The sequence below is a fragment of the Dendropsophus ebraccatus genome, chromosome 3, assembly GCF_027789765.1.
Source record: "Dendropsophus ebraccatus isolate aDenEbr1 chromosome 3, aDenEbr1.pat, whole genome shotgun sequence".
Taxonomy (NCBI): domain Eukaryota; kingdom Metazoa; phylum Chordata; class Amphibia; order Anura; family Hylidae; genus Dendropsophus; species Dendropsophus ebraccatus.
In genome coordinates this window covers 40,220,495-40,246,517 of record NC_091456.1, presented here as the reverse complement: position 1 = coordinate 40,246,517, position 26,023 = coordinate 40,220,495, and the positions used below count along the sequence as shown (strand labels likewise).

Genomic DNA, 26,023 nt, shown 5'->3' with positions numbered 1-26,023 from the left:
CAGGGGCAGGCAGCTAGCAAGAATTGTCAGAAATAAAGGCAAAGGGGTCAGAATAAACAGAGCAAGAGAAACAGAACAGGCAAGGCCACTGCCATGTGATCTGGTTAAGCATATATAGTACCCAGGGACAAAAATAATTTCTCCAAGCTGTTCCATTCCTCCGCCTCAGGGGGAATTTTGAGAGCCCAAGCCTGAGGATCTCCCTGAAGCAGTGAGACCACAATACCAATCTTCTCCTGCTCAGAAGAGAAGTGATTGATCCAAAAAAAACAACATGCAAGCACCCCTAAAGGACTCAAACTTCTCCATATCACCAGAAAATCTATCAGCGAGTAACATGACTGGTTTTCTAGGATTTTCCACCACTGGGGGCGCTACAACAACATTTTTCTGGTTTGCAGACAAAATTTGAACCTGTTTAGCCAGGTTATCAACCAGGCAAAACAAAGCCTCAATCTTAGCCACCAGGTTTAAATACATTAACTGGGTTATCTGGTTGGCCAGTTTGACCACCAGGCCTGACACCCCCTCCACCCGGGTAGCAAGATCTTCCACAGTAGCCATGGCACCAGAGGGGGGCAGTATATATACATATATATATATATATATATATATATATATATTGGGCCGGATATTCTGTCAGGAACCGGACAGCAGGACAATACAAGACACTGAGCCCTGACGCTGAACCCCGCCCACTGTCCCTACCTGCTTGCCGCAATCCACCCTAAGATGGCGGCGGGCAACTTGGCGGCGGTCCCTGTACTGGCTTGGTGGGACACAAAGACAAGACAGACAGTCAAAACACAATGAAAAGTAGTCCACAGTCCGGGTCACAACAATCGGGCAGCACAGTACAAAATCACAATCCAAAAGCAAGGTCAATAAACAGGCAGTATGGTCAGGGGCAGGCAGCTAGCAGGAATGGTCAGAAATACAGGCAAAGGGGTCAGAATAAACAGAGCAAGAGAAACAGAACCAGGCAGAGACACGCTCAATATCCAGCACTAGAATGAGCCTCAGCCAAATACTTATAGGGAACAAGGAGACAGATCCAGCCCCCTATTGGAGGCCAGAGCACACAGCAGACGGGTGGGGCTGAACACAATACTAGAAATAGGCCAGTGTTCAGACAGGGATCAGGTTACTGCACAAGACATAGAAAACAATGAATATCAGCGCCATCTGTGCCGCGCAGCACAAGCTGAGGGGCGCACGGAGTTCATCCAAGGCACATTCATGACATGGGCCCTCTAATATATTTCCTGATTTCTGTATTTCTTATGCAAGGCATATCTAAGTTCACTACTGCTTCTTCAGTGTAAAGGGGGTGTCACAGAGTGTGTATAGGTGCAGCCACCAACAGATTGTATCTCACAGCCCCCTAAAAACTAGTGGGCCCTCTAATATATTTCCTGATTTCTGTATTTCTTACGCAAGGCATATCTAAGTTCACTACTGCTTGTTCAGTGTAAAGGGGGTGTCACAGAGTGTGTATAGGTGCAGCCACCAACAGATTTTATCCCACAGCCCCCTAAAAACTAGTGGGCCCTCTACAATATTTTCTGATTTCTGTATTTCTTAAGCAAGGCATATCTTTATTTTTAATGTTTTTTATTTTATTTTCCATAAAAAAAACTATACAAACAGTTCTCCTCGCAGGGAGTACAATTACCTACTAATACAAAATACTATAAATCCCCCCCACCCCTGAGACTGGCGAGAGAGAAAGGAAAGAAAAAGAAAAAAAAAAAAAAACATACAACTCCTTAATCCTCAGACCATTTCCCCCAGGTTTTCATATATTTTTCCTAGGTTTATTCCTTGCCCCAGCTAATATTTTTTCATACCTTTGTATTTTCCCCATGAGGTTAAACCAACGTTCAAACCCAGGGGGGTTGGGGTCCAGCCAGGCCCTCAGAATTACTATCCTGGCTAAAAGCAAAGCTTTAAGTACAAAGGTCTGATGGCTTTCCAAGCCAACCGAGCAGCCAATTATAATATTTTTCGCACAATATGGTATCACAATCTCCATTTTCTCAACCATACAATCCACAACCTTCCTCCAGAAGACCTGTATTACATTGCACCTCCATAACATGTGGATATAATTTGCACCAGCCTGGCCACATTTAGGACATGTATCATCCAATCTAACCCCAACCTTACGTAAAAAGGTCAGATGATAATGTAAACGATGTAAGATTTTAAACTGAACCATCTGATGGTTTATATTCAAACTACACTTCCTAACATTACCTAGGATATTATCCCACTCTACTTCTGTCACCTCTCCTACTTCTTCTTCCCATTCTGTTCTTTTCTTACTACTAATAAACCAATCTGCGTATAAATTTTCGGTGAAAATCATATATAGTCTCTTCAGTTCCCCTTTCTTATTACCGTGCATTTCTTCTACTGTCTCCATAAAACTAAAAATATGGAACTTGACCCTAATCCCACCCATCTGGGTTCTCATTGCGTGAAATAATTGCCTAAATCTTAACCAATGAGATTCGTGTAGTGCAAATTCTATTTTAACTCCTCAAAGGTCTTCAAATATCCAGCCCTAAATATATGCTCCACACGAGTGATCCCGTACCAAAAACCATGATCACTGACCGTATCTAATTGTGTCAACTGTAAATTCCCCCACAGGGGTGTATAAGATGTGTACCCTGTAATACCCCAAAATTTCTTAATTTTTCCCCATACTTTCCCCCACATTCGCACCATCTTCCAATCTTTATATGTGGGAAGAGACCACCTATGAGATTCCAAAAATTCAAACAGCGATTGATAATTCAAATTTTCAATCCTAAAAACCACCTCTCTCCAGTGTACATCATCATTACATCTAATCTGAAGAATTTTATACATAAAAAAATAGAAACAAAAATCTGGCAAAGACCAACCCCCCATATCGGATGGAAGAGTGAAAGTATGATACCTAAGTCTGCATCTCTTACCTCCCCAAATCAGTTTGCCCAACAACACTTCAAGACGCACAAAATACCCATCCGGGATCCAGGCCGGTGCCGCCTTAAGATAATAGAGTACTTGTGGCTGAACCACCATTTTCACCAGGGCTATCCTATCAGTCATAGACAGCGGTAGTCTAAGCCAAACCTTAATCTTTCCCTCCAATCTATGCAAATAAGGCTTAAGGTTTAACATGGAATATCTTTCCAGTTTTGCAGGAACTTTTACTCCCAAATACTCTATGAAATCCACCCGTCTCTAAAGCCCTAGATTGTCTGCTGTTTCCATTTGAGGGTGATCAAGTTCTAACAATGTTGATTCGGACCAATTAATCTGAAACCCTGAATAGGAGCCAAATAATGTGAATTGTTCCATCGCGGCTGGCAGGCCCGTACCTGGATCCCGCAAGAACATCAACACGTCTTCGGCATACATAATCACTTTACTATCTCTGCCCTTTAGCCCAAAGCCCTCTATCCGTTGATCTTTTTTTAATAACTGGTAAAGGGGTTCTATGTAAAGAGCGAACAGAACTGGCGAAAGGGGACAGCCTTGTCTAGTACCTCTATTTAGGCAAAATGCCTCCGAGACTACCCCGTTCACCATTATACTCGCTACAGGCTTTAAATACAACATTTTTATATACCGACAGATTCCCTCCCCCAAACCAAACGCCCTAAGGGCTTCCCACAAGAACCCCCACTCCACCCTGTCGAACGCTTTAACAACATCTATCGACAGGATGGAGCGGGGAATCCCTCCGGTCATCTGAATATTAGCAAATGTCTCCTCTATATTGGAGAATACTGATCTGCCAGCTATGAATCCCCTCTGGTCTTCACTAATCAGTACCGCCATTAAATCTATGAGCCTTTGAACAATTACTTTTGCGAAAATGTTAGCATCCGTATTTAATAACGAGATTGGCCTATATGATCCTACATCAAGAGGGTCTTTCCCTTTTTTTGGTAAAAGTATAATCGTAGCTTCATACATTGAAGGGGGTAGTTCACCTAGTATACAGGATTCTTTAATCATCTCATACATTATGGGCAAGAAAGCTTTTTTATATTTCTTATACACTGCAAATGGAAGACCATCAGGGCCAGGGGTAGAATTTTTCACCAACGATCTCAGGGCACATTCTATCTCAGATTCTGCAATAGGAGAATCCAGCTCTGTTTTTTGTTCCTCTGAGACCTTTGGAAGATTCAGATCCTCTAGAAACTAAGAAATCAGCTCTGGCTCAGGATTACTTTGACTGGTATATAGCCCCTCAAAATATCTTTCCAAGACCTGGGACACGGATAAGGTGCCCAGCACCAATTCTCCCCTCTCTTTCCTAATGGCCGGGAACAACAACTTATGTTGAGCTTTTTCCAAAAGAAACCCAGTGAGTTTATCTTAAGCTAATTTCATCAGATCAAAGGTCTCTATTGTCCCCTCGCTCTTATAAGAGGCCTCTGCGGTCCTTACCTCCTCTATAAGTTTATTTTCCTCTTTCCTAAAGTTCTTTTTAAGGTGTACTACCTCCCAATAGAGGAGGCCCCTAACAAAGGCTTTTAATGTATCCCAGACTATTAGAACCGAAGTGGACCCTTTATTAATAACCCAAAATTCATCTATTTCCTTGTTTATTAATTCTGTATTGTTAATCAGTTCATCAGTTCTAACCAGTATGGGTTTACTACTGCTTGTTCAGTGTAAAGGGGGTGTCACAGAGTGTGTATAGGTGCAGCCACCAACAGATTGTATCCCACAGACCCCTAAAAACTAGTGGGCCCTCTACTATATTTTCTGATTTCTTTATTTCTTACGCAAGGCATATCTAAGTTCACTACTGCTTGTTTAGTGTAAAAAGGGTGTCATAGAGTATGTATAGGTGCAGCCACCAACAGATTGTATCCCACAGCCCTCTAAAAACTAGTGGGCCCTCTACTATATTTTCTGATTTCTGTATTTCTTACGCAAAGGCATATCTAAGTTCACTAATCCTTGCACAGTGTAAAGGGGGTGTCACAGAGTGTGTATAGGTGCAGCCACCAACAGATTGTATCCCACAGACCCCTAAAAACTAGTGGGCCTTCTACTATATTTTCTGATTTCTTTATTTCTTACGCAAGGCATATCTAAGTTCACTACTGCTTGTTTAGTGTAAAAAGGGTGTCATAGAGTGTGTATAGGTGCAGCCACCAACAGATTGTATCCCACAGCCCCCCTAAAAACTAGTGGGCCCTCTACTATATTTTCTGATTTCTGTATTTCTTACGCAAAGGCATATCTAAGTTCACTACTCCTTGCACAGTGTAAAGGGGGTGTCACAGAGTGTATGGGTGCAGCCACCAACAGATTGTATCCCACAGCCCCCCAAAAACTAGTTGGACCACTAGTATATTTTCTGATTTCTCTATTTCTTACTCAAGGCATATCTAAGCTCCATACTGTGCAGTGTCCATAAAATGGTGAACCCCAGGGGTAAGGGTTGAGGAGGAGGGCATGGGCGTGGGGTTCCATGCGATGCAGTTGGCAGAGGCCGTGGTTCGGGGCAGGGTGACACAGCAGCACCCGTTGAGGAGGGAGCAGTGGCACACCGCAGACATTCACTCCCTAGCTTCTTCTAGCAACTTACGGGGTCTAAGGGTACACCACTATTGAAACCCCAGCAGCGTGAGCAGGTGATCACGTGGATAGCGGATAATGTGTCCAGTAACTTATCCACCACCCAGTCTTCCACGCAGTCCGCCCATGTTACCCAAGGGAGTGGAACCCTTGCTCCAGCAGCTCAGCCTCCTTCCCCACAGCCTGGCTTCTCCAGGGAAAGAAGGGATTCAGATCCACCACCACCACCATGCTCCCAGGAACTATTTTCTGGACCCTTCCCTGAGTCTGAGCAACCGGAGCAGTCGATCTGTCCCGATGCCCCAACTATGCAGCTCACACAGTCAGTAGGTGATGAGAGTGGGGACTTGCAAGCGGGGTTGGAAGAGTTGTCTATTGATGACGATGAGACCCGGTTGTCAGCCAGTGAGGTTGTTATCATGGATGTAACTTAAAGTGGGAAGCAGAGTTAGGAATTGGAGGAAGAGCTGATGGATGAGGACGAGGTGACTGACCCGAGCTGGGTGGATAAGCCTAGTGAAGACAGTGCTTCTGAGGGGGAGGCAAGTTCACCCGCAGGACCGATTGGTAGAGAAAGAGGGGTTGGCAGAGGGAGAAGCAGGGGCAGAGTGAGTAGATCAGCAGTTAAACTCCCGTGGGCAGGCCTAGATGTTTCCAAGTCTGGAGGCTTTTTAAAGAAAGTGCGGATGACCAATGGACTGTAGTGTGCAACGTGTGCCACGCAAGGATCATCAGGGGAGCCACCACGACCAGCCTAACCACTACCAGCATGCGCAAGCATGTGAGCTTTACTTTACTCAAACCAAGGCCTTTCAGTCAGTGCAAGTCGCACCCCTGCTTCTTCCCCTGTGTCACGTGGCTCTGTCAGTTCCCCTTCCCAGGCCCCAGGCACGAGCGCCTCCCGCCCTACACACACCCCTTAACCTCCACTATGCTCCACACCCTCCAGCAAGGTAGCGCAATATACTGCCACTCACCCGCACGCACAAGCCTTAAATGTGCACATAGGCAAACGGCTGAGCCTGGAGATGCTGCCCTTTCGGCTGGTAGAGACAGAGGCTTTTAGGAACCTCATGGCGGTGGCTGTCCCTTGATACTCTGTCCCCAGCCGCCACTACTTTTCACGGTGTGCCATCCCAGCCTTACGACAGCATGTGTCAGATAATATCATCCATGCCCTGACCAACGCGGTCAGTGACAAGGTCCACCAAACCACGGGAACGTGGACAAGTGCTGGTGGGCAGGGACACTTTATCTCCCAGACGGCACATTGGGTCAAGTTGGTGGAGTCTGGGACCGAGTCTGACCCTGGTTCCGCTTATGTGCTGCCCACACCGAGGATTGCGGGGCCTACCTCGGTCGCGGTCTCTCATGATTTGTATACCTCTTTCTCCTCCTCTTCTTCCTCCTCCTCTCTATTACCCTCCACGAGCACGTTGCCTCCATTTCATACCGCTAGCTGCATCAGCACTGCAGTGGGTAAGCGCCAACAGGTGGTGTTGAAACTGATCAGCTTAGGCGACAAGAGGCACACGGGCCAGGAGCTGTTGCAGGGCATCACAGCACAGACAGATCTTTTGCTCGCGCCACAGAGCCTTAAACCAGGCATGGTTGTGTGTGACAACGGGCAGAACCTGGTGGCGGCTCTGCAACTCGGCAGCCTCACACATGTACCATGCCTGGCCCACGTGATCAACCTAGTTGTGCAGCAGTTCCTTAAGACCTACCCCAATTTGGCTGACTTTCTCACCAAGGTGCGGCGCATCTGTGCGCATTTCCGCAAGTCAACCACGGATGCTGCCACCCTTAGCGCAGTGCAAAGGCGATTGCAACTGCCGGCTCACAGACTGCTGTGCGACGTGCCCACGCTGTGGAATTCCACCATCCAGATGGAAGCCAGGGTTTACCAGCAACGCAGAGCCATTGTGGAATGCCAGATGTAAATCTCAGTAAGAAGCAGTAATCAGGGCAGTCAGCTACCTCAAATCTACAATGAGGAGTGGACGTGGATGTCTGCTATCTGTCAGGTTGTGGCCCTCTTTGAGGAGTCAACACAGATGGTCAGCGGCGATGCCGCCATCATCGGCCTCACCATCCCGCTGCTGTGTCTGCTTCAAACCTCCCTGCTCAGCCTGAAGTCTGAGACTTTGCCTTCGTCTCAGGAGATGGGTGAAGAACTTCCGCCGCTAGATTGCAGACCACCCTGATGTGAGTTTCTCCCCACGGAGTATAGGATGAGGAGGATGAAGAAGAGGAGCAAGAGGAGCAAGAGGAGCAGACTGCTGCCGCCACTGAAGAGGGTACCCATGCTCAATCCTTAGTTGTTGAGCATGTATGGCCTGAAGAGGAGGAATTGGTGGAGGAGGAGGAAGAGGAAATTAAGCCTATTGAGGAGAGGGAGTTCTTGCATGTTGGGACCCTGGCGCACATGGCTGATTTTATGTTACACTGTTTTTCCCGTGACCCTCGGGTTAAAAATTTTCTTGGCAACCATTACTGGGTGTTCACCCTTCTGGACCCTCGGTACAAACAGAACTTTACCACTCTCATTCCTGCTGAGGAACGCAGTATGGGTGGGTTCACACTACGGAATTCTTGCAGATAAACTCAGCGGAATTCCGTCGGCTGCCCGCCTTTCCGCCGACTCCATAGAAACTATTCTATGGGCCGGCATATTCCGCTATCCGCCGAAAGAAGTGACATGTCACTTCTTTCGAAGGATGGGTGGGTTCATACTGAGGAATTCTCGTGGATAATGTCCGCGGAATTCCGCTGTCTGTCTGCGTGCACTGCCGCGCCCCTTTCCGCCGGCTCCATAGACACCATTCTGTGGGCCGGCATATTCCGCTATCCGCCAAAAGAAGTGACATGTCACTTCTTTTGGCGGATAGCGGAATATGCCAGCCCATAGAATGGTGTCTATGGAGCCGGCGGAAAGGCGCGCGGACAGCCGACGGAATTTTGTGGAGTTTATCCACGAGAATTCCGTAGTGTGAACCCACCTGATACGCCGGCCCATAGAATGGTGTCGACCGAAATTCCGCGAAGTTTATCTGTGAGAATTCCTCAGTATGAACTCACCCTATGAGAGTGAATCAATATCAACAGCCCCTGGTGCAGAAGCTGAAAATGTACTTCCCATCTGACACCACTAGCGCCAGAGGATGTAGTTCTGTGGGCCAAATGGCGGGGGAAAGGAGTGGTGGAGCAGGCAACTTGTCAAGGGGCAGGGGAACACTCTACAAGGCCCTTGACAGTTTCATGGCACCCCATCAAGACTATTTCAACTGTCCCCAGTCTATACAGAGGAGAGGGGAGGCCTTCAGGGAGATGGTGAGGGAGTATCTTGCTGACCATACCAATGTCCTTCCCTATCACTCTGCTATACAACTACTGGTTTGCAAAACTGGATACGTGGCCCGAACTGGCTCTTTACGCCTTGGAGGTTCTGGGCTGCTCTGCCGCTAGCGTGTTGTCAGAGCGTGTCTTCAGTGCAGCTGGTGCCATCATCACTGATAAGCGCACCCCCCTGTCAACTGACAGCGCTAACAGGCTGACGTTTATAAAAATGAACAAAGCCTGGATTTCACCTGAATTAAACTGTCCTCCTGGGGAGAGCAGCTCAACATGAAGATTCTTGGTATCTCCTCTCCTCTTCCTCCTCCTCCTTCAATTCTCAACCAACAGCCAAGTCTGGCCATGCTGTGTCTGGCCTAATTTTTGGGAGGCTCACTTGCTACCTCCCTCACTTTTAATGGTTCTCTGTGTCCTCACTGCCATCCTGTGTCTGGCCTAATTTTTGGGAGGCTCAGTGGCTACCCCTTCTACCTTGGTCACTCTGTCTTTACCTTCATGTTGTGTCAGGCTAAATTTTGGGGTGGTTCATATGCTACCTCTATTTTTAATGGTTTTCTGTGTCCTCACCGCCATGCTGTGTCAGGCAAAGTTTTTCGGTGGTTCATCATATACTACCTCTGTATTTAATGGTTCCCTGTGTTCTTATTGCCATGCTGTGTCAGGCTGAGTTTTTGGGTGGTTCATATGCCTACCTCTGTTTTAACCATGCTGTTGCCCAGAATTTGGCATAATAGTGCTATTAGACAGCCTCAGAGGCATCCATACATGCTGCCCCTGCTGTTTCCTGTTTGACAGGTTTTCACACGACCTTCCCTCTACCAAACTTGGGTCCCCTGCAAAAATGCTTAAGTTTCCCATTGATTACAATGGAGTTCGTTACTCGAAATGAGCACTCGAGTATCGGGAGATATTCATCTGGAGTAACGAGCACCCGAGCATTTTAGTACTCGCTCATCACTAGTCTCGAGTAACGAGCACCCAAGCATTTTAGTACTCGCTCATCACTAGTCATTATAACACTCTGGCCATCCGTGATTCCATTAACCCAAGGGACCCCGCAGCAACCCAGCAGGACACTGACCACAGGGGAAAAGGGTACAACTGGCCTTGTCAACTAAAAGCAAGCGTGCCAGCAAACCTGTCGGCACTGGCGTCACAAAGTAATACTCCAAGGTCCAGCTGTATCTCGGTCAACCGCCTCCGGTGTGGAGTCACACTCTACCATCTGGCAAGTGACCAGCTGCTCCTCCGATGTAACATCACCCTGGGGGTACACCACAGGAGTGGCGTCACAAACAGGATCCAAACCTTCTTGTTGTCTACCTTTGCTACCTTAAGGAACTGTGTATGGTGTGTACTGTACAACGTGAAAATTGTGCAAAACTGTGTACATTATACTGTCACCGCAAGTCACTAAAGACCAAATCAAGCACCACCTGGTGTACTGAAGATACGTGCCCCAATGCAAGTTATCCTGGCAGTGCTCATAAAAGTGGGGAAGCCTTCTTTATTATTCTGGAACTTTATCCTTTACCTGACAACTCTGCCACAACTTTCAAACAGCCCGCCAGCTAAAATGTGGAAAAGCTACCAGAAATCACGGGAAAAACTGTCCGGTAACACACCAAAACACTATACACTGTATAAGCATTTGTGAGACAGGCAGTGTGTATACACTGTATAAGCTGTTGTGAGACAGGGAGTGTGTATACACAGTGTATACTGTAATTGCGGGATAATACCTTTTATCTTGCTACCAAAAATTTGCGCAGTCTGCGCCCAGTAAAGGCGCCAACCAGCCCTTTATTTGTACTGTTGTAAAAACAATTCTTTATCAAGTATACAGCTGTATACAGTGTGTGGGATAATATAGCTGTTATCTCGCCTCTAGAGATTTGCGCAGTGTGCGTCCAGTGAAGGCGCTGACCAGACCTTTATTTCTATTGTTGTAAAAACAATTCTATATCCAGTATACGGCTGTACACAGTGTGTGGGATATATAGCTGTTATCTCGCCCTTAGAGATTTGCGCAGTGTGCGTCCAGGAAAGGCGCTGACCAGCCCTTTATTTCTATTGTTGTAAAAACAATTCTATATCCAGTATACAGCTGTATACAGTGTGTGGGATATATAGCTGTTATCTCGCCTCTAGAGATTTGCGCAGTCTGCGTCTAGGGAAGGCGCTGACCAGCCCTTTATTTCTATTGTTGTAAAAACAATTCTATATCCAGTATACAGCTGTAATAAGTCGTCCGAGTATTTTTTCCATTATACAAAATGGTTATATTGTGTTTGAAGTCTGTGATAGTGGCGTAATACTGAAAGTGTATATATATATATATATATATATATATATATATATATATATATATATTCATGTGTGCCATTCACATCACTGGCTGGGCAATATATAACTCTGCAAACAATTGTATTTCACAAGTGCACCTATTACGTAGGTATTGGTTGGTGTGTAATATTAGTGTATGTTTGTTTCTTGTACCGCTAGACCAAAAGGTACACTTGTACTTTACGTTCATGTACCCAGACATGCTTCCCCTGCTGTCCCATATGCATTCCAGAGGTGTTGGCATAATTTCCTGAGGTTTCATTGGGTTTCATTTCCTAGTGGTTGAATCTTGATTTCCAAGTCCCAAGGATTTTTCTCCCATAGACTATAATGGGATTCAAATTGAATCCAATCGAATCGAATATTTCACTATTCGCTCATCTCTACTAAACAGTCTTTCACAGATTCATCCCCAAAGTGTCACTGTCATTTTTTTTTTTTTTGCAGAAATCAATAGTACAGGTGATTTCAAGAAACTTGAAAAGTGGAGGGGGGTGGAGGGAGGAGGGAGATTAGTCACCGGCAGAGAGCAGAGAACAAAGGATTACATAGTGGGAGCTGTGTGAAAGCCGGTATTAAGAGGTCAGAGAGGTCAGTGCTGACTTCAAAGGAGATAGCTTGGTGATGTAGCTGTAAGTTAACTCTTTGCTGTCCTGTTTTGGTGCCTCATCTCCCTCAACCCCTCCCCTCTCCAAAAAGGAACCATGAAGATGGGGGGGGGGGGGGGGAGAGTTTCAAACTGCTTTTTCATGATAAAAATGCATTTTTCAGCAAATAAACCCAAATACAAAGTTTCTTAAAATCACCTGTACTATTGACTATTGAAAAAAAAAATTAAACGACAGTGGCACTTAAAGCGATCTTAAAACAATCACAAAATAACAATTTTTTAAAAAACAATTTATCTCTTTGTCTAATGGTGCGTTTACACAGACAGATCTTTATCTGACAGATCTTTGAAGCCAAAAGCAGGAACAGACTATAAACAGGGAACAGGTCATAAAGGAAAGACTGAGATTTCTCCTTTTTTCAAATCCATTCCTGACTTTAGCTTCAAAAATCTGTCAGATAAATCTCTCTGTGTAAACGCACCATAAACGCTGGTCATTATAAAAACCAAATTGTTGCTTCAAAATGGTTAAACGATTTATTTATCACTGTGCAAAAGGACCATTAAAGGGGTTATCCAGTGCTACAAAAACACGGCCACTTTCCCCCTACTGTTGTCTCCAGTTTGGGTGGGGTTTTAAAACTCAGTTCCATTGAAGTAAATGGAGCTTAATTGCAGACTGCACCTGAACTGGACACAACAGTAGGGGGAAAAGTGGCCATGTTTTTGTAGTGCTGGATAACCCCTTTAAATGAATGTTATTTAATTTGTGCTGCCTTCACTTTCATCATTTTCAGCTGCACATGCCCTATAGACACAGGACAATAGAAAGTCAACTAATAATGATCCCCGGGCCTGCTAAAAAATGTGATCAGCAGACAAACAGGTTTTGCTGTTTGCAGGCTGATCACTGGGCTTAATATGCAGGGTTAGGCTATGTTCACACTGCGTATATGTCCGGCCGCATATTTTCGCAGCTGGACATATACGCGGTAAACTCCGGCCGGGGATTTACGCTACTTGCGGCCGGCTAAATACGGAGCGCGAACTTACGCCCGAAGTCTACTTACGCTTCCCGAGCGCCCTACGTAGCGATCTGACAGCGGTCTTTTACTTGGAAATCTTCGCCTAGCCCCAGACACCCCACAGAACCTTTTGGATCGGCACAAAAAGCTGCAAAAATGAAGAAATCACCACTACGTACGGGACCGCATGTAACGCTACGGGCGTAAGTTACGGCATTTTCGTCCGCAAACAATGTTCTGGTTCATTTTTTACGCCGGTGCGTACGATCCGGGCATAAGTTCATACGTAGTGTGAATTGTGCAGCCGTACTTCGTATACTTTCCATTATACGCAAACTACGTAAGTCTCCGGCCGCTTATTTACGGAACGCGCTACAGACGGAAACTTACATAGTGTGAACATAGCCTAATGCTGTGTTTACACGGAACGATTATCGTGCAAATTTGCACGATAACGATCGAATTCGAACGATAATCATACGTGTAAATGCAGCGAACGATCGAACGACGAGCGAGAAATCGTTCATTTTGATCTTACAACATGTTCTAAAATCGTCGTTCGTCGTTCGCAAAAAAAATCGCAGATCGTTCTGTGTAAACAGTCGTTTACCGATTTTTCCTATGTGCGAGATAGGCTTAAGCAATCGCAAAACGATCGCAAAACAAATTTTCCGTACGATATAACGTTCCCTCTAAATGCTGATCATTATAAAAAAAAAACTTGTTACTTCGAAATCGTTAATCATATGATCGGGCGAATTATCGTTATGTAAACGCAGCATAATGCCAGCCTGTTGTGCCAATAGTCATCCCTGGTAATAGGGGCCATAGTATGTATACATTACGACTGCTAGCCTCTCTTTGGAGCAGTTTCCTGTGTCATTCACTGCCCCCTTAGACTCTGCACCAGACATGGCACAATGCTTTGGTTTTAGACATAGTGATCTTTAAAGGGGAACTCCAGGTAGAGGTAAAAAAAAAAAAAACCTTCTGCAGAAGCATATAGCATTACTTACTTATCTATCCCAGTTTTGAAACTACCAAAAATCCATTTGTTTTGGGGGGTCTTGTTCTGTATTGTGTGGCTGTACTTCCTGGTTGAGCAGTTGTACACAGTACTACAGGTTCCAGGCTGCAATGCTTTCCCTCAGCTGTTCATCACAGTCCCCCACCCTGCCCATTCCCTTCCCAAATCTCTTGCAGAAGATCTAGGCTGTGTTCACATATTGCTGTTTCATTGTGTTACTGAATTATTGGCAATACTTTATCATTTCATTGTCGTCTCAGCCACACAGCACACAGTTACTACCTGTAACACCACACAGCGCGCTGTATTCTCTACCTGTAATACCACACAGCACGCTGTATTCTCTACCTGTAACACCACACAGCACGCTGTATTCTCTACCTGTAACACCACACAGCATGCTGTATTCTCTACCTGTAACACCACACAGCATGCTGTATTCTCTACCTGTAACATTGATATTGGAAGTAAAGAACTTTTTGAATTTAATTTAAAAAACATATATTCTCATCTCCACGCATATATTATGGTCTAGCATCTTTTATCTTTGAAGTTGAGCCCCACAATAAGGACTTCATCTGATATTATCTTACATGGGATATACTATTTTTGCCTTGTTTATAAAATCAGTAAAATTGCAGCAGCTGCTTTTGGCCGGTCAGAGATGGTGAATCACTCAGGGGATTGGGGGATTCAGCAAAGCCTCCTGTGACATCCCGCCCTGCCCCCTGTCTGCATTATCAGCCTGCACACAGCAACACACACAATGTGAGACAGAGGCATGGAATATTTGTCTCCTAAGGTGGAAGAGCAGAGGGAGCAGGAGATAAAGTGGATTGGCACAGAGGCCATTTTTCTTCACTTTCTGGATGTCTATCAGCTACCAGTTTGGCAGAACCGTACAGATATGGTAATACATTATAAAGACACATCTATATAACTTTTAATGTACATTTAATAGAAAACAAGTTTTCCTTATCTGGAGTTCCCCTTTAAGCTTGAGTTCACAAAGTGCCTAGGGCAGCGGGAACTTCAAATACAGGCCTGCCTATAGTGGTCATTGAAAGCATCAAGTTTATTTAACTCTTAAACATGTGATGTGATGGAACATATTAGCAATGTGGGTTTTATATGGCAACCAAAAATTATTTTCTTATTGCATAATCTAGCTGGATCACTACTTGAGCGATTTATCTGTCTTCCCAGTGGATACCTTGGGGGAAATTACCCACTGCCAGTCCTAGCGGGACTACAAATTATTAGAGCATTTTACAAGCTTGGGAAACATGACACAGACACAGGATTCTGTGAAACAAGCTCATTGTTTATTGGACAAAACACATATTTATACATATTGGAAAAGGACGGCATCCAACCAAGAAGGACATGGGTGGTATTTAAGCTCCTATTGGTTAGATGTTACATACATATTAATTCTTATTATGATTGGATTGGGTGTCAGTTACATATTCTATTACCCAGCAAGTGAGTGACTAAGCTTAATTAAACAACATGTTATTTGGACTTGTAACTTATTATCCAGATGATAAGATGCTACAACAATAGTATCATCGGAGCTCATGGCCTCAATTGTTCCCTTCAAGGTGTCTGAACAATAGGTGTTTACAAACAATAAATTACACACGTTCAACAATCAACCATTTTTAACCCCTTCCAAGGTATATCAACAACTTCTACAAACACCATCCTACATACATTCTATGTGTAGGCCAGGTTCAGACTATGTAACTGTGCGGCTGTATTTGCGGCTGTAATTGTGCGGCGGTATTTTTGGTGGTTCATGCGTACGCTGGAAAGTATAGGATATACGGCTGCACAGTGCACACTATGTATGAATCTACGGCCCGATCGTAAACGGACCCGTAAAAAATGAACAAGACCATTGTTTGCGGCTGGACATGCGGCCGAGGATTGACAGGCGGTCCGTACGGAGTACTTCAAAAATAGCCGGCAATGATGCCGAATGCCGATGCCTCTAATAGTTAATATATTAAATTAATAAAACACATTTTCTTTGTAATAAAGTCCCTTTCGTTGTTCAATAATTTAATTCTAACGAATCCATCATTTGGCAATTAAATATACTGTTAAAATAAATAGATATATAAATAAATGTATATTTATATATATATTTATTTTTTGACAGTATATTTAATTGCACAATAATGGATTCGTTAGAATTAAATTATTGACCAACGAAACTGAATTTATTTCATCGAAAATGTGTTTTATTAATTAAATATTAATTAGTACAGGAAGCTCCATAAGCCGTTAATTCATATGCCGGCAATAGAGCTTTCTGTACTAATCATCACTTTACTTTAATGAAAACATCAAATGTTTCTTCTAATTATGTTATCACAATAGCATTATTAGAAGAAACATGTAGAATTATATGTGCGCTCAGCTGATTGGCTGATCGGCTCAGCGCACATATAATTAGCGGGTCCGCAGTACAGTGACTTCATTGTGCTGCGGACCAGCGAAGAGGACACATCGGGTTGAGTATAGAGCTCTCCACACCCCCTCCCCAGAACTGCACCCCTCCCAGCAAGGAAGGGGGGGTCAGTTAACCCCTTCCTTGCTGGGATGGGTGCAGTCTGACATCAGTCTGTTCCCCAAGGGGTTAAGGGGGATGCAATACATCCTCCCTTAACCCCTTGGGGGCCAGACTGTAAGCAGCGATCTGTAAAGATGCTGCATACTGTAAGGTGCACAACACCGCTCACAATGATGGGTGTTGTGCTCCTGTTTGTGTGTTTTTTGTGTGTTTCTCCCTTTTTGTTTTTCAGATATCGGTATCCTGTGGATTACGTCGGATTCCGTGGACTACGTCGATGACCAGCGTTTTTTTAATGTTTTTTTTTTTTATAAAATGGTCAATGAGGGGTGTGGGGGTGTTTTTATTTGAATACATTTTTTTTTTAACTTGTGTCTTGTCTTTATTTCTTTACTTTATAGACTTAGTAGTGGAAGCCGTCTAATAGACGGAATCCATTACTAAGTTGGGGCCTAGTGTTAGCGGTATAAAATGGCTAACACTAACCCCCTATTATTACCCCAGTACCCAATGCCACCAGGGGTACTGGGAAGAGCCGGGTGCCAGTGGTCCCGGAGCGTCAAAATTGGCGCTCCTGGACCGGGCGGCAGCAGGCTGGTAAGATTTAGGCTGGGGAGGGTCTAAACCAATGGCTCTTCCCACCCTGGTGTTACCAGGCTGCTGTCGTTTGGTTTTTAACCCGGCTGGTTATAAAAATAGGGGGGACCCTATGCATTTTTTTTTAAATAAATAATAATAAAAAAAAAAACGCATAGGGTTGCCAGTGTTTATTGCCAGTGTGCAATTACATTAGCATGTATAAAACAACGGCCGTAGTGTATACACGTTGTATACACTACGGCGGGTGTCCTTTAAGGCCGCACAAAACCTGAACTTTCGGCATTTGATTAGCGGTGGCTGCTGAACTTGGATAAAGCCCTAAGGCTATGTGGAAAACATGGATATAGTCATTGGCTGTATCCATGTTTTCCAGACAACCTTAGAGCTGTATCCAAGTTCAGCAGCCCCCGCTAATTAAATACCGAACGTTCGGGTTCAGATCGTCTCGAACCCGAACCCGGTTCGCTCATCTCTAAGTACAACTGTCAAAAAGACAGTGGTCTTCTGATAAATAATGTCCGCAAATAATGTTCATGAACATTATCTGCGGCTGCCGTTAACAAATAACAGCTGTTATTATAAAAACAAGGGCTGTTATTTCACCTAAAAAATACAGTGTGTGAATGTAGCTAAAATAAGTAAATAAAGGACATTCAACAATTATTTAAAAAAAAAAACATAAATAGAAAAAATAAATAAACTACCTGCTCTACGCATTCTCTCTCCTCTATTCTTCTGACTTAAGAGAGTTTACTAGTCAACACTAGTCAAAAGAACTAGAGGAAATAAAGTCATAGAAATTTAAGAAATAAGAAATATAACAAAATTATTTAAAATCTGTCTACCATCTACCATAGTCTTCATCTCAAATTTAATCATCCAAAGAAAATTAGAATATAACAACATTATAACAGGCAGTACTTTTTTTTTTTTTTAACCAGGAACTTTACTCATTTTTTAAAGGCTGTGTTCACACTACGTATATTTCAGTCAGTATTGCAACCAAAACCAGAAGTGGATTAAAAGCACAGAAAGGCTATGTTCACACAATGTAGAAATTGAGTGGATGGCCGTCATTTAATGGCAAATATTTGCTGTTATTTTAGAACATTGGCTGTTATATTGAAATAATGGCAGTTATTTACTGTTATATGGCGGCCATCCACTCAATTTCAACATTGTGTGAACAGATCCTTTCTGTGTTTTTAATCCACTCCTGGTTTTGGTTGCAATACTGACTGAAATATATGTAGTGTGAACGCAGCCTTAAGTGTATTGTTTTGTAGCTCACAACATATTTGTAGAACCTGCACAGATTGTTCTAGATTTATACCAACCCTTAAACCATCAAACCAACTCATTATTTATTTATTAAACTCATTATTTATTTATTAAACCATCAAACCAACTCGTCATTTAGTTTAATTGAAATAAAAATAAGGCCAAAGTGTTTGCAATGCAGAGTGTAAAAAAGTTAAGTATAAACAAGAAAGGTAACCAATGAATGAATGAATTTATACAGAGCTGTATAAGGCTATGTTCACACTACGGATGAGACCGGCCATTCCGTGACTCCGGCCGGGTCACGGAACGGCCGGTCTCTGGCCGGATCATCTTTCGGCCACAGAGCTCTGATGCGGGCGCATCAGCGCGCGCCCGCATCAGAGCTTCCCATAGCCCACAGTGAAGCAAGCGTCCGGAGCTGCTCGCTTCACTGTGTGAACTGACAGGTCTTTCTGCGTCCGGAATTCACTGAATTCCGGCTGCAAAAAACTGACCTGTCAGTTCTTTGGGGCGCCGCATAGATCCCGGCCAGAGCGTATACGATGTGTGTGCGCTCCGGCCGGGATCCCATTGAAAGTAAGGTTATGTTTCACCCCGCAAAACTACGGCCATAGTTCTGCAGTGAGAACTACGGCCGTAGTTTTACGTAGTGTGAACATAGCCTTAGGTTTATTTTTCTGTCTTAGTGCTGTATTATAAGCAATAATAAATAGCAGCAAAGCCTTTTAGGTTGAACCTTCTGTTTTTTCCTTAACATATAACTTTGGGCAGTGTATTAACCCCTTAACGAATGGGGACGTAAATGTACGCCCCCGCAGCCCATGCCCTAATGCAAACGGGCATATGTTTACATCTGCGTTTTACCCAATTACTATGTTTACACACACACCGTGATTGGGTAAAGATGACTGCTATAATGTATAGCAGACCATTTCTGCTCGTCGGCACGGGGGGTGTTTTACACAACTCGTGCCAACAATCGCTGCCATTGGATGGTCAGTTCAGACTAGCCAATGATAGCTAAATACACCTCTCCAGGTCATCGGTGACCCGGAAATCAATGGCGATTGGTGCTGTCCGAGACAGCACCAATCGCCATTAGTGTTATATGGAAAATGTGCCACTCTCACGATCACTGTGATTGGCCGGCCGGGCCCAGGGGGGGTGCAGAACAGGTGTGTGTGTGTGGTGTATGTGCACCATACTCACCTGATCCAGGCGTCGGGAGTGAAGATCTCTGTGTCCCAAGTCGTCCTTTTCATCCCTGTCGTCTACCTTCGGCTCCTGTTTTCTAACTTCGGCTGTTTCCGTCCATCTTTGGCTATCGTTGTTCAGGTTCGTTCTACTGCCCTCTAGCAGCTGATCAGTGTACATAGTACAATGATCAGTAGCTTTGGGGTTTGCAGGTAGTGGGTTTTTTTCCCATTTTTTTCCCCATTATTTTTTTATGCACTCTTCAGGCGATGAGTGCTGATCAGCGTCGCACTCTCCCCCCTCCTGGTTAAAAAAAAAACAAAAACACTTAATTAGTACGTCATTTATCAGCAACTCCTTTTATGGCGTAGGCTTTTTTTTTCTTACTGTTAAAAACACGTAAAACCCACTACATTACACTACACTACTACACTATCTGTAATAAAGTTCTACACTACACCACTACACTACAATACACATTTACATACCCCATATACCAATCCTCATATAAAAATGGCCCACAGGGTGCTTTCGGCAGAGAAGGCATACGCTCTTATTGCCTCCGACATCGAAACCGTCAGTGAGGATGAATGGGGGGATCCTTCATTTCTCCACTCATCATCATCATCATCCAGTGATGATGAATATCCACGTAGGCATTCATAGAGGACACCTCGAGCTGCCCCCTAGACACGTCATCCTATCTCGTCCCCCAGACATGTCATTCCATCTCGACCTCCGCCCCCCCAGACAGGTGACCCTCTTTGTAGCACAAACAGAAATCCAAATTAACCCCACAGGACTCAGAGAAATAGACTTTTTCAAGCTCTATTTAAGTATGTGCACACCGAGGAAATTTGACGGAAAACACGGTCATGAGGAAAAGGGGTTGCTGCGCCTCACACCTATGGCTGATACTGATGCCTCTCAGCTACATTTAAAAATCAACGCCAGGATGTTGATATATAATTTGATCAAACCATATTGCCTCTGCACCATGTGCAGGTCCCCTGGCCCACATGATTCCCAGGCTAAATCAACACTGTGTTGGTTAATGACCGCCAACCCTGCAAAGTGAGTGCAAGCAGGGAAGGGAGGCCACGAAATGGCCCTGCAACCCCACTGTCACAGGACAAAATCCCAAGGGCCCCCCCCCCAAAGGCCTGACTCTAGTGGTAATTGAAAGCATCAAGAAGTTTATTTAACTCTTAAACATGCGATGGTAAAGAACAGATTAGTAATGTGGATTTTGTAAATAACTTTCTTATTGCATAATATAGCCGAATCACTACTTGAGGGATTTTTCTGTCTTCCCAGTTGGTACCCTCCACGTGAGAATCTTTTTTATTGCTTGTTTTAACTCTCTATTCCTTAAACTATAAACAATTGGATTAACCATTGGAACAAGAATAGTGTAGAACACCGCACTTATCTTATCGTGATGTAAATCGGTAGAACTGACTTTGGGCCGTAAGTAGACAGATATACCAGTAAGATAGAACAACCCTACAGTGATCAAATGAGACACACAGGTAGAAAATGTTTTTCTCCGTCCTGTTGCAGACGGTATCCTCAATATAGTGCGTATAATGAACACGTATGACAGTATTGTTAAAGGAAAACATGGCAAGATTAATACAGCACCTATACCATAAATCATCTTTTGGTTTAGCCTGGTGTCTGAACAGGCAATTTTCAGCAATGGTGGAAGATCACAGAAGAAATGTTCAATGACATTGGATCTGCAGAAATTTAATCTGAAGGTGTTGATAGTGTGAATAGTGGAATAAACACCTCCAATTGTCCATGAGGTTGCAGAAAGCTGTATACAGACCGCTTTATTCATGATAACTAAATAACGTAAGGGGTTGCAAATAGCTACATATCGGTCATATGACATAGCAGCTAGAAGAGTAGCTTCCGTAGCTGCCATAGCCAGAAAAAAGAAGAGTTGAATTACACAACCACCAAAGGAAATTGTAGAGTATTTTGATATCGAGCTGGCTAACAATTTTGGAACTATAGTTGAGATATAACACATGTCCAAGACAGCCAAATGTTTAATAAAGAAATACATAGGTGTTTGGAGGCAAGGAACGTGAACTATAATAAGGACAATCATCACGTTTCCCAATGATCCAATTAAATAAATGATTAAAAAAAGGACAAAAGAAAAAATCTGAATATCTCGCTCATCTGAGAATCCTGTTAAAACAAATTGTATTGGGGCTGTTCGGTTTCCCATATCAAAAATAATAACTTACGGCAATAGCCAGCTAAAGAATTGAAGTAAATTAAAACATATTAGTTGCAATGCCAAAACAGCACAAGGTGAAGCTGAGACTTAAACTAAACCCAAGGCTTGAGTCTTGTACAGTATGTAGTTATTGTTTCAATGGTAAATTAATGGAAAATTATTCCATAAAAAGATGCTATAGATCTGTCTTCAGACTTATAGAAAATTATTCCTCTTTTTCTGAAAATCATGATACCAGAACATAGGGGTCCTAATGAATTAAGAAACTAGATAAATAAATAAATTCAAATGATCAAATAAATAAAAAAAACTAAAACTAAAGATAAGTGAAAATCTACCAGTCCACAGTGGTGTTAGTAATTAAATGAAAAATATATAATATAAAATATAAAATATAGTAAGTAGGTAGTACAATAAAGCAAGAAAGATTCATAGTAGTCTTAGGCCATGTTCACATGCTTTTTGTGGGCAATTAATAATGACCATTGTTGCAGGTTGCAACAACAGTCGCTGTTTATTGCCAGTGTACAATTACATTAGCGTGTATAAAACAACATCCATAGTGTATACATGTTGTATATACTATAGCAGGTGTTCTTGGTGGCCGCACAAAATAACTGACAGGTCTATTTTGTGAGGATGCAATTCAGTGAACAACACCACACACCACACCGCACCAAATAGCCTGTACTTACAGTGTACGGCCGTACTTTACATTGCGAGCTATGGCTAATTGGAGTCCGGGCACACCCTAATGTGCCCGCATTCCAATTCAAATATAGTGATATTCATGTTCACCAGGTGAACATCTCAGACATCAGCCATTGTTTGACCTGTCAGGTCAAACAATGGCTGATGTTCATAAAGTGTAAGGAAATGAATTAAAGGAAGGAACCTTAGCAGTCTAAGGGTCTATTCACACGTCAGTATATTTTTCCAATCCGCAAATTTCAGTCAGTATACAATCCGCAAATTCAGTCCGTATTGCATCCGTATTGCATCCGTATTGCTTCAGTAAAATACAGACCCCATAGAGTTGTATTGGATGTGTCAGTTACTGTCCGTACTAGGGTCTGTCCTTTTTTTTTTGCGGAACGGATTGCAGCCCAGTACACAACACGGATGTGTGTATAGGTCCATTGAAATACATTGGTCCTATATTATTGCGGATCCGCAATTGCGGACAGGAACAGGATGTGTGAATAGGGCCTAAGGTTATGTACACACAACCATCAAAAAGACAATGGACTTTTGATCAACAACGTCTGCAAATAATGTTAATGAACAGAGAGAATGTAAAAGTAGCCTAAATAAGTAAATAGATGACATTCAACAACAAAATAAAAATAATATAAAACAAATAGAAATAATAAATATTTAAACTACCTGCTCTAAGCAGTCTCTTTCCTCTCTTCTCCTGACTTAAGGGAGTTTACTAGTCCACAATAGTTAAGAGAACTAAAGTAAAGTAATAGAAATTTTAAAAATAAAAATTGTAAAGAAATGATAAATATTTAAAATCTGTCACTCTACCATTGTCTTCGTCCCAAATTTAGTCACCCAAAGAAAATTAGAATATAACAACATTATAACAACTGGCAGTACATTTTTAGCAGGAACTTTACTTTTTAAGAGTATCGTTTTGTAGCTCACAATACATTTGTGTAACCTGCGCAGATAGTTCTCGATTTAAACCAACCCTTACAGTGACAGTGAGCCCTAAGTTGACCCTGCCCACTGTCCCTGCCTACATGCCACAAGACAGCCCTAGGTAGCTGCGGACAACCATTAGGACGGTCCCTATGCTGGTAAGGTAAGTCACAAAACAGATACAGACAAACAAACATAATACGGCAAGGTAAACAGTCCTGGTCAATAACAAAGGGCAGCTAAGGTACAAAAAACTAAGGCAGTCGGGTAGTCAAGGTCAAGCAAAAATGGTTAGGGCAGGCGGCAGAACAGAGAAGTCTCAGCGCAACGTCATGTATTTTAATTGAAATAAAAATGTGTCCAAACTATTCACAATGCAGAGTGAGAAAAAAAAAGTATAAACAAGAAAAGTAACCAATGAATTAATGAATTTATACGGAGCTGTCTCAATTATAGAACAGTATTGTGTTTATTTTTCTGTTTAGTGCTGTATTATAAGTAATAATAAATAGCAGCAAAGCCTTTCAGGTTTAACCTTCTGAAGCAAAAAGGTGAGGATTCGTGTTAATCAATTTAGAGTATCCATTGTTTTTTATTGTTCCATATACTTGACAGAGTTGTTCCTGAATGATGAGAATGTAAGTGTTTGCCAAAGTGTTTTAGCTCATCTGCTTTATATAGATGTTTCTCAGGACCCAAAAGATTTCATCTAATGAACCAAGTGAGAGAAATATTTAATAAATAAAACTGCAAATATGTATAAGTTGTTTTAAGACTCTTAAAAAGAAACAAATAAAATATTTTGTCTTTTGACAAGATATAACTTTGGTCAGTGTATTAAACCAAAGTACTTGTACCTGTCTTAACAAAAAAAACTGACAAGTCATTAGGCATGTCAAAAGTTATGTTTTACACTTATTTTCACTTGTTTGAACTTTTTCTTAATACTGCTCTATTCATTCTACCTCAGTAAGTGGTTTTCTTTCCACACCCATCTCTTCCCTGCCTTTCCACTTATCCTTCAGTTTGTCAGCCTTGGTTCTGCGTCTCTAATCCAATCAAGTGCTGGCCTGGACCTCTGACCTACATATACTGTTCTTCCTAGGTCTGTTAACCCTTCACTAGCTATTAGTGTCTTCCTTTGTAAGCGTGCTAGTGTATCCTGTGTGTCTTTGTTTTCTATCTGCTATACTTGATTACATGGCTTATTGTACCTTTATCCTTGCTACGTAAATTTTTATTTTGTACCCTGTTGCTAGTTTGGTTTTGATTTTGTTTGTTTTGTTTTATGTTTCACATTCTCCCAGGTGAGGGACTGTCTAAGTGGTTGTCCGCAGTCACTTATGACTGTTTGAGGCAAATAGGCAGGGACACTGGGCAGGGACAAGTTAAGGGTTCAATGTCTCTGTCCACCCCATGCCATCCCTGGCTGAACACTACCTACGGTTGTGACAGAATAGCTTGCCATTATTATTTGTCCTATTCTGTGTACCATGGTAAGTATCCTAGACTTGGTTAGCTGTTTTGAGGAGGTGGCTGGTTTGTTGGCCGACCTGGCCAAACATGTTCATGTATTATCAGAGAACCAAGCTAGGAAAGCTGAATATGCCTCCATTTATGTCCTTTTTGTTGTTAGTGCCCCAAAATCCACAATGTTATTCCTGGACCGGTTTTTAGACACATTTATTGCCTCATTAGCCATTTTGCTAATTAGGTGCAGACGGTTGGTATAGTCAAATTATTATATCTTTTTTTAAATAGTATTTGTCTAAAAATAGTCCTGTATATATGTCGCTGGATCATTCCTGTATAAATTGTGCATACATGAAAACGATGTCTATTTAAATATTCTATACAGTGAAAGTTCATATATTACTTGGTGGAATCCACCTCTCCAACAAAATGTGCTGTCTTGGATGCAATCTCCACTGTCTTTTAACACACAGTGAAAGTCCCGGGACAGTGGTATACTTCTTCACAGAAAGTTTACTGTCAGAGCAGTGGAAGATGCTCCTTCCATACTGTATGATGTTGTGTACATTTGTAGATCAACGCTGAGTGGCAAATTGATGTGGTAGGAGTAGATGTTCTCGTAACTGTAACTTTTCAGGCTTGATAGTGTTCTTCACTGTATTGGGGCGATATGAAGAACTGGTTTAGAGTGCGGCCTTGCTTGTGTATGTTGGATTAAGGCACAGATATAGATGCTGAGTTGATTGGAATTTTGTCCTGCAGGACTATATAGTTGTGAGTTCAATAGATGCGTTTCTGAATTATGTCAACTATTTTCTCAGTATTGTTGTAATTAGACATGAGCGAAGCAGCTAAAAGAAATTCGTTTCACAAGGTTTACGAATTTTGGGTCCGATTCGGTAATAATCGTGAATTGAATGCAAACAGCCATACTATAGTGGCTACAATAGTGGGACTATAACAGAGGGATTTTTTCAACAGATGTTGTTGTTACAGTGTCAAAAATGACAATTAAAAA

General features: G+C 42.8%; 1 protein-coding gene across 1 annotated transcript; it reads right to left on the bottom strand.

Moving 5' to 3' along the window:
* Positions 1-20,913: 20,913 nt before the first annotated feature.
* On the bottom strand, positions 20,914-21,747 carry LOC138786447 (olfactory receptor 5I1-like). Its single transcript, XM_069963434.1, has one exon. The coding sequence runs from the start codon at positions 21,745-21,747 to the stop codon at positions 20,914-20,916; it is 834 nt and encodes a 277-aa protein (XP_069819535.1).
* Between the last annotated feature and the right edge of the window lie 4,276 nt (positions 21,748-26,023).

Bases quoted from the DNA above. Each gene is read 5' to 3' on its own strand.
- LOC138786447 (XM_069963434.1), bottom strand. From the start codon at position 21,747: ATGATTGTCCTTATTATAGTTCACGTTCCTTGCCTCCAAACACCTATG.